General features: G+C 46.5%; 1 protein-coding gene across 1 annotated transcript in view; it reads right to left on the bottom strand.

The window, feature by feature from the left end:
* The window catches only part of GGA2 (golgi-associated, gamma adaptin ear containing, ARF binding protein 2), a 26,263-nt gene that overhangs the window by 12,163 nt on the left and 236 nt on the right, over nucleotides 1–13,864 (bottom strand). Inside the window, exons 2-15 of the mRNA XM_014936189.1 lie at nucleotides 13,073–13,157; nucleotides 12,150–12,225; nucleotides 11,569–11,667; nucleotides 7,331–7,454; nucleotides 6,711–6,814; nucleotides 6,140–6,220; nucleotides 5,185–5,322; nucleotides 4,048–4,129; nucleotides 3,015–3,134; nucleotides 2,602–2,769; nucleotides 2,289–2,344; nucleotides 1,861–2,012; nucleotides 770–1,049; nucleotides 427–499 (exon numbers count right to left, since the gene is read on the bottom strand). Coding sequence (XP_014791675.1) covers nucleotides 427–499; nucleotides 770–1,049; nucleotides 1,861–2,012; nucleotides 2,289–2,344; nucleotides 2,602–2,769; nucleotides 3,015–3,134; nucleotides 4,048–4,129; nucleotides 5,185–5,322; nucleotides 6,140–6,220; nucleotides 6,711–6,814; nucleotides 7,331–7,454; nucleotides 11,569–11,667; nucleotides 12,150–12,225; nucleotides 13,073–13,157 — 1,638 coding nt within the window. The remainder of the gene's footprint in view (nucleotides 1–426; nucleotides 500–769; nucleotides 1,050–1,860; nucleotides 2,013–2,288; nucleotides 2,345–2,601; nucleotides 2,770–3,014; nucleotides 3,135–4,047; nucleotides 4,130–5,184; nucleotides 5,323–6,139; nucleotides 6,221–6,710; nucleotides 6,815–7,330; nucleotides 7,455–11,568; nucleotides 11,668–12,149; nucleotides 12,226–13,072; nucleotides 13,158–13,864) is intronic.

The raw sequence follows: 13,864 nt of genomic DNA, 5'->3' as shown, positions 1-13,864 counted from the left end.
GCATGGATTCCCCTCCCTTCTGAGGGCAGAACAGCAAAGACAGGATAAGCAAAAAGGAAACATACATACAAACTTTTAGCTCCTCCAACAAACCCACAGACCTAGCAGCATATAGCACCTCCCTGTGATTCACATTTTGCATCAAAGGCGAATAAAGGAATCTGAATGTCTAGAGATGGAGAGTCTAGCAGCTCAGACTTCAAGAGTCACCTAGAGATTTCAGGTATGAATCCATACAGATACAATGGGAAAAGTAAAATATAACTTGTATGTGTTAATAAAATTTAACACATACAAGATTTCGCTCTTATCACCATTGACTGGTAAATCCACACCTGGCTATCACCACCCAGCCCTTCCAAAAATTGGTAAATCCTTCACTTGAGGCTGAAGTCTGAAAACAATCAGGTCAGAATGTCTTCGCACCCGTCCTCTCCCAAAAGTAGCGATGGCCAAGGCTCTGCAGTCCTCTTAACAGGACGTGCTCTGCTCTGAGACACTGGGGGTACAACACACGCACGCAGGGTAACACTCCATCAAGTGGTTGCAGGGCTGGGCCACACAGTGTTAAATCGAAAAGCAGAGGTGGAAAATCAGCTTTGCTTTAGCAAACAATGCAACTCCCAGCCATGGATATCTTTTAAGCCTCTGGAAAAAAACTGCTGGAAGCTTGATTAAAGGTGCTAAGACCATGGTACAATCTCTAGCATGTGCTCAGATCCTCAGATACATTAAGTCCTTCATAGAACAGTCATTAGTTTTCTCCAGCCAACACACACAGCATGAAGCTACTTTGGCTTGCTCCTCTGCAAAAATCACAGAAGAGCTCTAGTAAGCCCCTAGTAAGCAGAGCTGGGGCACAGAAATCATTGCACTTACTTGGTGTAATTGAAATTAAAGGGACAAAAAGGTTTTCTAGAGAAGCATCATGAGAAGCTGGATGCAAAGAGGCAGCAGGCTTCAGCTCGTAGCCTAGGCTGGAGAATGAAGTATCTGCCATTGAGCTATTTGGAGGATCTGGAAAGGGCAATTTCATTGGTGATAAATCCCTGGAAAGAAAAGCATGTAGAAAACTTGTATTAACTGGGGAGACTACATGGTATGTACCATCTTCTGCTGTGTCCATTTGGTGTTCCAAATCCCTAATCACTTTTAGGTATAAAGAAAGTACAAGCTTACACTCTCTTGAGTTCTTGAGAAATTTGAAAACTGTCTCTATTTTATATGGAAAAAGCTGCTGTTTCACCATTCATTAAGGAGGACTTTGATTTCTGGTACTAACGTGAAACTCTTTCAGGGCTTTGGAGGTTTACTCTCCCTATGCACAGAATCTCTGGAGCTCTAGTCAGTGAGATTAAAATATGTTCTAGCTCAAAGACAATGCAAGAAGCTGGGAACCTCCAGTAAAATTTCTTGGCCTATATTATGGCAGACTGGGTAAGCATATCATAATGGCCACCTGCTCTAAAGACCTGTGGGTGGTTAATTTGTTTCACAAACTGTTAGGCTCCCACTGAATGCCTGGAAACTACTTTGTCACAGCCTGAGAAAAGCTGGGTAAAGTGGTTTTTGAGTGACAGGTTATTATAAAAAGACCTGACTGCAAGGTTTTCATTCCTTTAGCTCAAGAACACCTTGTTACTAAGCCACGGGATTTGTCTTCCCAAGTTTCTGACTCTTGGAAGGTCCTAGTGTGTAACTACACAAAGTGCAATTAATAGGTGTGTAACTACTGCTTACGAGCCAGCAGCAGATGGGTAGCTTGCCATCACTAACCAGTTGAGCTTTCCTAAACCTCACTGCTGTACAACAGCATTACTCATCTCCAAAGTCAGATTGTATTATGCAGAGTTTGCTTACAAAGATAATGTCTTGGTCCTGGATGGTGGAGAGAACTGATGAACCAGGCTCTGAAGTTCATTCTTCTCTGAACAGCTGTCTTCCCAGCTCTCCTGTGGTCTCAGTGTTTGAGCAGCACTTAGGATTTCACCATGTCCGTTGTGTACAGCAGGCTGAAAAATACGACACTTCTGGTTCATGCTCTATAACATCAGCAAAAACCAGACCTGTTCCACTGAAAAGAATTTAATTTTTAATAACACTAATTAAAGCAGAAATAAATATGAGTAATCTGGTTGCAAACTGCATTGCAGAGCAGGAGAATTCTCGTTTCCCTTCAGAACAAAGTGGCATTTAAAAAGGCTACCAGAAGAAGCTAGGAGATCAAGAATCCTGTCTGATCTTTGTTCTTTGTACCTCATGGACTAACATACTTGATGATCACTCACCTCTGCTAAGGCAAAATCAGGTGGCGGTTTCTCTTCAACAGGAGAGTTGATGAGACCTAAGAAAGATGCCAAAATGCCACCCGTCAATTACAGAAAACAAGGGTTTTCCATAGGTTCTTCCTTTGTTGTCTAACAGCAGTTTGACTACAGTCTAACACCATTAAAGAAACTACATTCTTGAAAACTTATGACACTGCCTGAAAGGGTCTACTTTCTCTTAGGACTGACATTAAAGTCAAAGTTCTCCCATCTTTACTAAACTCCACGAATCCTAGTAATGAAGGTAACACTGTACTGAACTGCACATACAAACCTAATGACTTGAACTCCTCATCGAGCAGACAGGTAGAGGTTGTGCTGCTGTGGCGGGAGGCGGCGGTTGTATTTTCAGATTGGTCTGTAGGAGACTGGGATGTCGCCTCCAGCTCAGAGAAGTCAATGAGTGTATAACTCTTCATGCGTCTTGGGGCTGGCCGGCAGGCTTTGGAAACAGCAGAAAGAATTAAAGAGAAATACAGGCATGCTCAAAAGGACACAGAGGGGAAGAACTTCAGGAATATCTTCTATTAACCACATGTAAAAGAAAATGATGGTTAAATAGTAGTTTTCCTGTGTTACAGGATTTTCTCCACACTTATTCTCCGAGAAGCACTTCCCTTCCAAACTCCACTCATACATGACATGCAGGAGCGGAGCTGTTGTAGAATGCTGCAGGAGGGTCTTTACCTGGTGCATCAGCAGAACTGGTGGCTGAATCTTCTCCCCCACCATTTTCATGGCTGGCTACAACTTGCCTGTACTGTCCGAGCGCCTGTGTGAGCTTGTCATTGGCCTGCAGTATCTCAGCTGGAAAACAAGAGAAGAAACACAATTTTGATGTTCTAACACGAGGGTCTCCAAACTGCTCATAAGAAGGGTAGGGCACATCTAAGGACTTTCCTGGAGCAAAGTCTAGTGGGGCAATCTGCCTTAGGATCCTGTCTAGTTTTTCATTCCATTTTCTGAAGTGCAGCATTTTGCACATGCATCTGCTGACTTCAGGCTTCTCTCTCATTTATCAAGATCACTTTGAAATCTGATCCTATCTCTAAAGCACTTACAGTTCCTGCCATCTCTTATGCACTTTGTTGTTCTCCACAAGTTTTACGAGTGTACTTGTGTCTATAATCCAGCACTCCCCAGCTGAAGAACCCTGGCTTTCCCTGGTATGAATGAAATGTGTGAGGCACAGCTGAGCTCTTATAGTTGCTGTTTAAGATGTCTATTCAGCAAGGCATCACTTCAGTCAGGTTTTCAAGGCTGAAATGCAATCCTCTGGGAAGGGCTGAATTTCACAACTATGGAATTCAAAGATTCTGGCTCATATGACCTTCCTCGGTATTATACTTACAAAATTTAAAAAATATTCTGCCTTCTGTGTGTATAGACAGGTCGGTAGAAAAAAGATCTCAAAAGCCTTCAGTTCTGTGAACACTAGAACTCCCCAGACTCTGGAAACCACCTTGGCTGGAAGAAACTGGATTCACTGTTTAATTCGAAGCTCCAAGTGAAAATTGATAGCTTCCTTGGAGAGAAGAGGAGGGAGGAGACTCTGCCAATTCCCATGGGCACGGCTTAAAGGTGAAAATGGAAGGCTTTGCCAGGAGGGTAGCATGTTCCTGAACATTTCCCCTCTCAGAGGAAGGGAATACCCCACTTGTCAAAGGAAGGGTAGACAAACTTAACCACAAAGAAATCCAAGGACAGCATTGGTGCTTACCTAGAGCCTCATCATCATCAACTGTCTCACTGGCGAGGCGAAAGAGCAGTGGCCTGAGCTTCTCACAGCGTTGAAACAGAGTCTATAGAAGGAAATGTTTCATGTCATTGCTCAGGAGATCCCAGACACTCTCACACTTCTCTGTCCCTGTGACCACCTGTAAGTGATACTGCCTCTAGAAGATGCACTTTCTGTTAAGGTCCCGACAAAGGGTATCAATGCTACGTGTTGCTGCACTCTTAAAAATCCACAGTGACCTGGAAGTACAGCCACTGGAACAAGGAGACTTTGCTGATATCTCCTCTGCAATCACACCCTCTCCATGGATACAGGCGTAAGATAGATCAGTGTAACATTACTCAATTTAAAAGAGAAAGTATCCAGGAGTAAATTGATCGACCACAGTACTCGGAGGGAAATATTATGACCATCAGTTTGAACTACCTCAGAAAACACAAAGCCACTTACACCCTTCTTCCTGGTGTTTTAGGAAGCAAAGAGGCACAGAGGCAGCTGCTTGTTCAGCCTGAAAGGAGAGTCTCTTCCATCTACAGCAGCAGCCCTCCCAATCCAAACTCTGCCATCTCACATAGCCACAGGAGAAGTTCTCACCTACAAAGCCTGGCAGGCATCCTAGTGCCGTATCAGGTATTTGGGGGCCATAAAGCTATTCTGACAGCCTTGTCAAACATTAATTAATTTACTGATATTTAAGAGCAGCAGCAGACCAGGGAACTCTGGGCAGAAGAAGGGGAAACACAGAAATGGTAGCACAAGCTGAAGAGCCCACAGCTTTGAGTTTCTCTGGTCAGATCTCAGCACACCCACCTAACCATGCCCGGGCTCAAGGGGATTCCCACGTGTTACACCACTGCTGGAGGAGGAACCATTTCCCCATGAGATACCACAAGAAGAGCTGCTAAACTGGACAGAAACTCAAAACAGGCACAGCAGGAGATGGTTCCATTCCAGCTTCCACTACATCACCAAGAGGGACCGTTATTTATCAAATATATTAGAAACTCCTTTCCTGGCAGAAGCCGAGTGCCCCATGCTGCCCTTTGAATCCTATTGCCCGAAGCCCTCCCAGCCATGGCCAGTCAAAAGAACCTCTTATGCAGGAAAAAGAGCATTTACCTGTAGGGTCTCATGGTCAGATTTGGATAGTTCTTGTTTCTTGTAGTTTTCTAGTAATTCATTCATACATTTAACGTTCTCAGAAACCTCACTGATGGTGTTCACTCTTCTGGACACCTTAGCTGACTTTTCTTGTTCCTTTGATGAAAAATGAAAGAAAAGTAGATGATGATTGGGCTAATACAGCCAGCGCATGTGCTTGGCTTTGTTGCTTTGGATCACACTTGTGGAGTTGCTTCCTATTAATATCTTATTGCAGGTAGAGGAGGCACATGGACTCACCCCCCAACAGCCCAGGATCAGTGCTGCACCACACCTCCCTGTCAAGGGTGAAGATGGAAGCCTCTTGCCTTTCTCAGGGCACCCTGGACTGGGTGTTGGTGCATAAGAATTCATTTCACCACAGGGACGAGTAAGACTTCAAAATTAGAGTTGGGAGTTGGTGGCTTCTGCCATACAGAAGGGCACTCTCAAAATGACGGCAGGGATTTTGTTAAAGCAAACCCAATCACTGATTTCTGCAGAGAACTGGAGTGCCCTTTCAGATGGGAAATGAAAACAGACACACCAGACACACACACTGTGTGCAGAAAGAGGCAGTTCTGTACAGATGTGGCCTTTTTTCCACCTGGGAACCGAGTTTCTTTTTGGAAACTTTCTATCACTAGCGCAGTATTACTGCCAGGATCCCACTAACCTGGAAGTGTCCCACCAGACAGGCTCATGGGTATAAATACTCCCCTCTTCCTGGCAGTGGCATATTTTAGGGAAACAAAACAAAACAAAACAGTCCCACACTGTAATTTCGGAATAACAAATACTGAAAATCGTCCCTCCCCTGAGGCAGCATTATGGAGATCAGGTATTAAGGACCCACTGTTAAAAAATGAATTGCCAAGTCCCCTCCCACCCTCCCTGGCTGCAAATGAGGCTTCTGACACAAGGAGCTGCCTACCTCTTTAATCATGCTCTTGATCAGACGGTTGGCAGCCTGCAAGTCCTCCGAGTGGTTGCTCTTTAAAAGCCTTGCTAAAAGCTGTTGAGGGGAGAGCATTGGACAGCGGTGAGCAGCAGTCTCTACTATGGGCACACATCGTATGAGAGCAGATATTGAGACACCCACCGTCGTAATAGTTTCTATAATCCTGGAAATATGTGGGTTTATGTCTATGGGTTTATGTCATAATCTAATCCAGACTATATTGCAGCCTCTCACAGCTGCCTGCACACACTGTTTGGCAATAGGAACTCTGGCTCTGCAGAACTTCTGTAAGACCTGCAGAAACCCTCCCTCAGGAAAGTTTAACAGAAACTATGGTTTTCTGTAAAAAAGTTTTACTTTTTACTACACAAACTTTTCTGACAAAGCATCAAAGAATTGTCTAGCTGTTGTACAGTGAGAAGTATTAGCATTATTCTGAAGATACTCTGTCTGAAACAGCACCAAGCCCCCAAAATATGACTAAGCCTGTTTTCTCATCAGTACAAATCAAAGGGGGGACAGGCATGAAAACCCTAAGGTTTACCTTGGATTTCTCTTCATCTGTGTCAAAAATAGAATTCTGAGGTCTCGGAGAAGGGGGAGGTAAAATTTTGTCTTCTGGCACTTTGGGGTCTGCTTTTACAATCCCTGGAATGGGTAACAATATTTGTTCAGTGACGCCTGAGCTGTAAAAACACCGATCCTCAACAGAACGTTGCATTTTATACCTAAGTTTCTTCACTCCTCCCCAGAACTTTACAGAATGAGACAGAGAAGCAACACCCAGACAACAGAATTCCCTTTCTCCCTTGAATTAAACACAGGCCAAATGAGATTTTCAGGGCAGAAAATAAAATTTGGATTCCAGGGCAAAGTTTGTCCTGTACCTCTTCCCTGCACAACAGTGGTGAGCACTGTGTGTGCAGAGGCCACAAGGCTATCCTGATCTTTGACTCAATAAGGCTATTTGGTAAATCTCTTTCAAACAGTTACATGCATCCTTAAGTACCCAAACAGCCTTGTAAGCGTGGCCTTTGTCCTTTTATCCTGACACACAACGTTTTACAAAAAAAGCTGAGTCACAAAGTGAAGAGGACAGATATCTGTGGTCTGAAACAATGTGACTTGAAGGCTAAAAAGGAAACTGAAATAAGAGAACTAAACCTTGTTTCTTCAGCATCTGATAAGCATCCCGGATTTTAACTTCCTGAGGAAACCAGACTGTCCAACTGAATATTACTTCTGTCACTCTTGACTTGACTTTTTCTGAAGACCAGGTTCCATAGTACTGAAAAGAAAACAAAACAAGAAAGTAAAGTGAGACAAAAAAGATTAAAACCAAAGAATTAGTGCCAAATACGGCATATGGGTCTAGCCCCAAGTTGTTTGGGTGCAGAGCCCAAGTAGCAAAGAGACTCCTAACACTTCATTCGCAGTGTTGCCAACTGTGTATCTTGTGGTATAGGAAACCATGCCTAGACCTGTGGCTGTAAATAGAAGGAAAGCTATTAAGCAGAGAGGATTTCCTAAATATTATAAGACAATCAAAACCATTTCAAAACTTCTCTGAAGCTGAATCTGAAACCAAAAGTAGGCTCTTTTATTTTAGTGAAAATAGTTTTGTGCTAGACTTTAAATACTTCCATTAACTGCCTGCAGTGCAAGTAGCACCACTTGCCTCAGCCAGGCCCGGAAAAATGAAAACCAAACAAAATGAGAAATGAAAGTTACTATCTTTTTTCAGCATCTGCATGTTCTCTCTGACTTCTCTCATTATTGCCTACAAGCACTCACTTTAATGTATTATAAAACCATCAGGAAGAACGATAAAAGCCACACACAAACCTACAAAACACGAGGCATTTTATACTCATTCAATAATACCTGTTCTGTCCAAAAAGCAAACAAAACTCCCTGTGGTGATATATTCTTTAAACTTTGTTGTTTCACTGAAATACTTTTACCAAACCTGGGACTGAGAGAAGAGGTTTTCTTGTTTGGTTAAACATTTCTCCGAAATCAGCTTTTTGCACCTCTGCCATCGAGGTGATGTAATGGAAAATGAAGGCTGTGCAGGCGGTAAATGTGTGCAGGACCCGCTAAAAAGGGGAATCGATTACTGAGTTCCTGAGAAGGGTATTTAAGCAAGTCCCAGGGCTGCTATTTGATGCAGAGAGGAGTGAGGCATGAAGATGACGCAGTCACTGATAAAACAAGTCTCCATTTTTCATCATGAGAGGCACCACCAGGGGACCCGCTCTGAACTGGCAGCTCTCTTCACTTCTCAAACTAAACTTCTCATTTATGACGGCTGCTTCTCTTCTCAGGGGGCAGCGTTTTCATCATGAGAGGCACCACCAGGGGACCCGCTCTGAACTGGCAGCTCACTTTGCTTCTCAAACTAAACTTCTCATTTCTGACTTCTCTTCTCAGGAGGCAGCAACTGCACTCAGAAGCAAACTGCTCCACAGGAGGGAACAGGAACGAATATATTGAATTAATATATTGCGAGCCAGGGAAGCGGAGCGGCAGGAAGGGACTTTGCAGCTTCCCCGTTAGCTACAGCTGATCCCTTCCAGCCTCCCCCTGCCTCGGGCTGTCACCCCTCTGCCCAGCTTTCAGTCCATCCTCAGCAGGACCCCAAAGGAGCTGTGTGAATGCATGAGTGTCAGGTGATGGTGGAGCAAGTGCTGCATAAGGGCTGCCCCAGCGCTGCTGAAATCCAGTCCCCCCGCTGCTGCTACTTCAGCTGAACCTGCCCGTTGAAGAGGACCCAAAGCCAGGCTAACCTTTGGCAGGACAAAGCAAGGAGGAGAGCAAACGGACAAGTGTTTGAGGGTAGAGCATAAGAAAACATGGGAGAGGCTGTGGGCAGCTCCTGGCATCTCTGTCCTCTGTCACTTCCCTTCCTTTCTGTAAATCATTGAGAGGCAAAAGGGCCACAGGAAAAATTTCAAGCTCTCCTACAGTCCTTGACTATCCCAGCAGAGTTGGGAGAAACCAACAGGGAAAGAGCTTTTTACAGAAAGAGCCCCTGGCTTATGTCTTTAACAGTGGGATTCACATCCAGTCCTTATGCTTGGAGGGCACAGAATGGATTCTGCTCTTCTTCTGTGTGAGATTAATTCTAAGTTTTTACATCCAGCATGAAGTAAACACTGTGTCCCACCTGCGATACCCAGCGTAACCACAACCACCTACCTTTGGAGAAAGCACTTTAATCAGCTCGTTCAGAAACCTGAATTTCGCTATTTCATGGTGAAATCTTTCACCGCAGTTATTCACACAGGTCTCTAGCACCTGCAGAAAACAAAACAGTACAAACCAGAAACTGTACACACAAGTTTTGGGGAATTTTTAAAAGCTTTGCCATTACAATGCTAAATCTAACAATTTTCTGACACTGCATTCACAAATACAAGACACTGAGAAAGTTTTACAGCAAGAACATGCAATTTTCCTTCATCCAGCCTTCTTTAGCAGCATGTTTAAGACCATCTGCTCTGTTCTACTCATCACTAATAACTTTTGGGACCCTGTGGTGGGACCACGGGTCAAACAGCAAGAGCTGCAGACCACTGAAACTCCTCGGCAGAGTGACACGGGAAGAACAACAGCAGTTACTCCCTCTGTTATACCCTGGTTTCTGTATTCCTTGTGCAATGGAAAGTTAAAAGGGAGAGACATCTAAGAGAAAAAGAAGAGACAGCTATGCTCTCTATCCCCAAACTATATCTCCAAGTTACTGCTGCCTCTCTTTGCATGAGGATGAAAGCACTTACTGTGAGAGCATGGAGGGCTTCCATCTCCTGAGGTGACTGTATTTTATGTGCCAGCAGTCTCGGTGCAAGCGATGGGCTGGGGAGTAGCAGAAGCAAGTCAGATAATGCACAAGTTCACAAGAAAAAAACAACCAACCTGTTGATTTTGCCCTGCAGAAAGGAGCAACTGCCAGATCCACAACCCGCTACATCAGAGAGACACTTCCTCTGGCCAGAGCACTGGCCTGGGGCACACGCACAAGGGGCGAGAGATGAATTGAAGCAGCTTGTGCCACCCCACTGCTGATCTCCAGCCGTGCCCAGAGGCTGTCCTCTTGGGGGGAGCCAGCTGGGAGAGGCTGGGGGCTCTCCCTGGGGGCAAATGCCAGGAGAGCCTGGCTCTCTGACCGGTCCTGTGCACACATGCTGCTGGGAGAGACGCTGCCAGGCTCCGGGCTGTGAGTACACAGGGATCTGCACTACAGAAAGAGATTATCACTAAGCTTTGACAGATCATTTGCTTAATTAGTTCCTGCTCCTTCCCACAGAGGCGAGACTGTCAGCTGGAAGGTGGGGGAGTCCCAGCAGAGATCTCCCACCTCCCTGAAAGGAAAAGCCAAGGCTTCCCTACAGAACCCCACGGCGGGTGTCCTTGGCCAGTCTCCCAAGAGGTGAGGACACAGCAGGAAGGACCTGCTGCCTCATGGGTGGCAGCAATGGGTGTCAGAGCCCATTCCTAGACATCAGCCTCCACCACAATGGCATACAGTGTCTTCACAACTTATTTGCACTCCCAGGAGCAGCAGAGCCCAGCGAGCACTCGTGCTGTCTCTCCAGGCTCCCCACACCGTGACTTACAGGTCCCATTCCCCCCCACAGCCATGAGAGGAGCTCAGAGCCAGACACCCAGCCCAGAGCCAGCACAAAGAGGTGTCTGTCTTACCCTTCTATGTCGGCGTTCACCTGGTCACAGAACTGCTGGATGCATTCCCAGTTTTCCTCGGGGATACTTGGGTCAGTGGCCTTATGCCTCAGGCTGTCACCCCTCTGCCCAGCTTTCAGTCCATCCTCAGCAGGACCCCAAAGGAGCTGTGTGAATGCATGAGTGTCAGGTGATGGTGGAGCAAGTGCTGCACAAGGGCTGCCCCAGTGCTGCTGAAATCCAGTCCCCCCGCTGCTGCTACTTCAGCTGAACCTGCTCGTTGAAGAGGACCCAAAGCCAGGCTAACCTTTGGCAGGACAAAGCAAGGAGGAGAGCAAACGGACAAGTGTTTGAGGGTAGAGCATAAGAAAACATGGGAGAGGCTGTGGGCAGCTCCTGGCATCTCTGTCCTCTGTCACTTCCCTTCCTTTCTGTAAATCATTGAGAGGCAAAGGGGCCACAGGAGAAATTTCAAGCTCTCCTAGAGTCCTTGACTGTCCCAGCAGAGTTGGGAGAAACCAACAGGGAAAGAGCTTTTCACAGAAAAAGCCCCTGGCTTATGTCTTTTACAGTGGGATTCACATCCAGTCCTTATGCTTGGAGGGCACAGAATGGATTCTGCTCTACTTCTGTGTGAGATTAATTCTAAGTTTTTACATCCAGCACAAAGTAAACACTGTGTCCCACCTGCGATACCCAGCGTAACCACAACCACCTACCTTTGGAGAAAGCACTTTAATCAGCTCGTTCAGAAACCTGAATTTTGCTATTTCATGGTGAAATCTTTCACCGCAGTTATTCACACAGGTCTCTAGCACCTGCAGAAAACAAAACAGTACAAACCAGAAACTGTACACACAAGTTTTGGGGAATTTTTAAAAGCTTTGCCATTACAATGCTAAATCTAACAATTTTCTGACACTGCATTCACAAATACAAGACACTGAGAAAGTTTTACAGCAAGAACATGCAATTTTCCTTCATCCAGCCTTCTTTAGCAGCATGTTTAAGACCATCTGCTCTGTTCTACTCATCACTAATAACTTTTGGGACCCTGTGGTGGGACCACGGGTCAAACAGCAAGAGCTGCAGACCACTGAAACTCCTCGGCAGAGTGACACGGGAAGAACAACAGCAGTTACTCCCTCTGTTATACCCTGGTTTCTGTATTCCTTGTGCAATGGAAAGTTAAAAGGGAGAGACATCTAAGAGAAAAAGAAGAGACAGCTATGCTCTCTATCCCCAAACTATATCTCCAAGTTACTGCTGCCTCTCTTTGCATGAGGATGAAAGCACTTACTGTGAGAGCATGGAGGGCTTCCATCTCCTGAGGTGACTGTATTTTATGTGCCAGCAGTCTCGGTGCAAGCGATGGGCTGGGGAGTAGCAGAAGCAAGTCAGATAATGCACAAGTTCGCAAGAAAAAAAACAACCAACCTGTTGATTTTGCCCTGCAGAAAGGAGCAACTGCCAGATCCACAACCCGCTACATCAGAGAGACACTTCCTCTGGCCAGAGCACTGGCCTGGGGCACACGCACAAGGGGCGAGAGATGAATTGAAGCAGCTTGTGCCACCCCACTGCTGATCTCCAGCCGTGCCCAGAGGCTGTCCTCTTGGGGGGAGCCAGCTGGGAGAGGCTGGGGGCTCTCCCTGGGGGCAAATGCCAGGAGAGCCTGGCTCTCTGACCGGTCCTGTGCACACATGCTGCTGGGGGAGACACTGCCAGGCTACGGGCTCTGAGTACACAGGGATCTGCACTACAGAAAGAGATTATCACTAAGCTTTGACAGATCATTTGCTTAATTAGTTCCTGCTCCTTCCCACAGAGGTGAGACTGTCAGCTGGAAGGTGGGGGAGTCCCAGCAGAGATCTCCCACCTCCCTGAAAGGAAAAGCCAAGGCTTCCCTACAGAACCCCACGGCGGGTGTCCTTGGCCAGTCTCCCAAGAGGTGAGGACACAGCAGGAAGGACCTGCTGCCTCATGGGTGGCAGCAATGGGTGTCAGAGCCCATTCCTAGACATCAGCCTCCACCACAATGGCATACAGTGTCTTCACAACTTATTTGCACTCCCAGGAGCAGCAGAGCCCAGCGAGCACTCGTGCTGTCTCTCCAGGCTCCCCACACCGTGACTTACAGGTCCCATTCCCCCCCACAGCCATGAGAGGAGCTCAGAGCCAGACACCCAGCCCAGAGCCAGCACAAAGAGGTGTCTGTCTTACCCTTCTATGTCGGCGTTCACCTGGTCACAGAACTGCTGGATGCATTCCCAGTTTTCCTCGGGGATACTTGGGTCAGTGGCCTTATCTTACATAGGGGGGAAAAAAAAAAAAAAAGAAAGAAAGAAAAAACAGCCTCAGTGGGAGAGGCGTGCAAGTGAGCAGCACAAGGCAGGAAGCAGCTCAGACCTCACGCTGCGACCAGCAGCTTCAGGGCTTTTTGTAAAAGAGGCAGAAATGGAAGACGCAGGAGGAGCAGGAAACAGCTGTTACTAAAATCTCCCTAAAAATACAGTCCTGAGCACACACTCTTAAAAGAGTCAAGGTCAGGCATAAACTGAGGCGTTGAAAGCAGCAACGGCACGATGTTGCTTTTAGCACAGAGCACGAGAAACTGCTAAAAAGCAATTACAGGCAGCTCTCCCAGGACCGGACCGAAACCCTCGCCGTGCTGGAACAGGGGCAGGGTTTAACCTTTTTGCAACAGGGCTGCAGGAGTGCCCATCCCAAAACTCTGCCTGCACGGCTGAATCAAGCAAAACTGTCTCTTTTTTTTTTGGCTCTATTTACTCCCCAGGTCCGGCACAGAACTAACAGTGAGGCTGAGGATGGAGAGGAGAGGTGGGAAGCGGGAGAGATGCAAAAGGTTAAGACAGCACCCCATTAATGTCACCCTGAAGGGGCTCCGTGGAGGAGATGGACCCTTCTCCTCGGAGCTCAAACTGCTTGTGCCCACCCAGTTGGGGCTGGGGGTCGGGGGTTGCTTCGCCGCTGGCTCCGGTGCCGCTGGAAGCG

This window comes from Calidris pugnax, unplaced genomic scaffold (genome assembly GCF_001431845.1).
Source record: "Calidris pugnax isolate Ruff unplaced genomic scaffold, ASM143184v1 scaffold17, whole genome shotgun sequence".
NCBI classification, from domain to species: Eukaryota; Metazoa; Chordata; class Aves; order Charadriiformes; family Scolopacidae; genus Calidris; species Calidris pugnax.
This window is presented reverse-complemented; position numbering and strand designations above follow the sequence as displayed.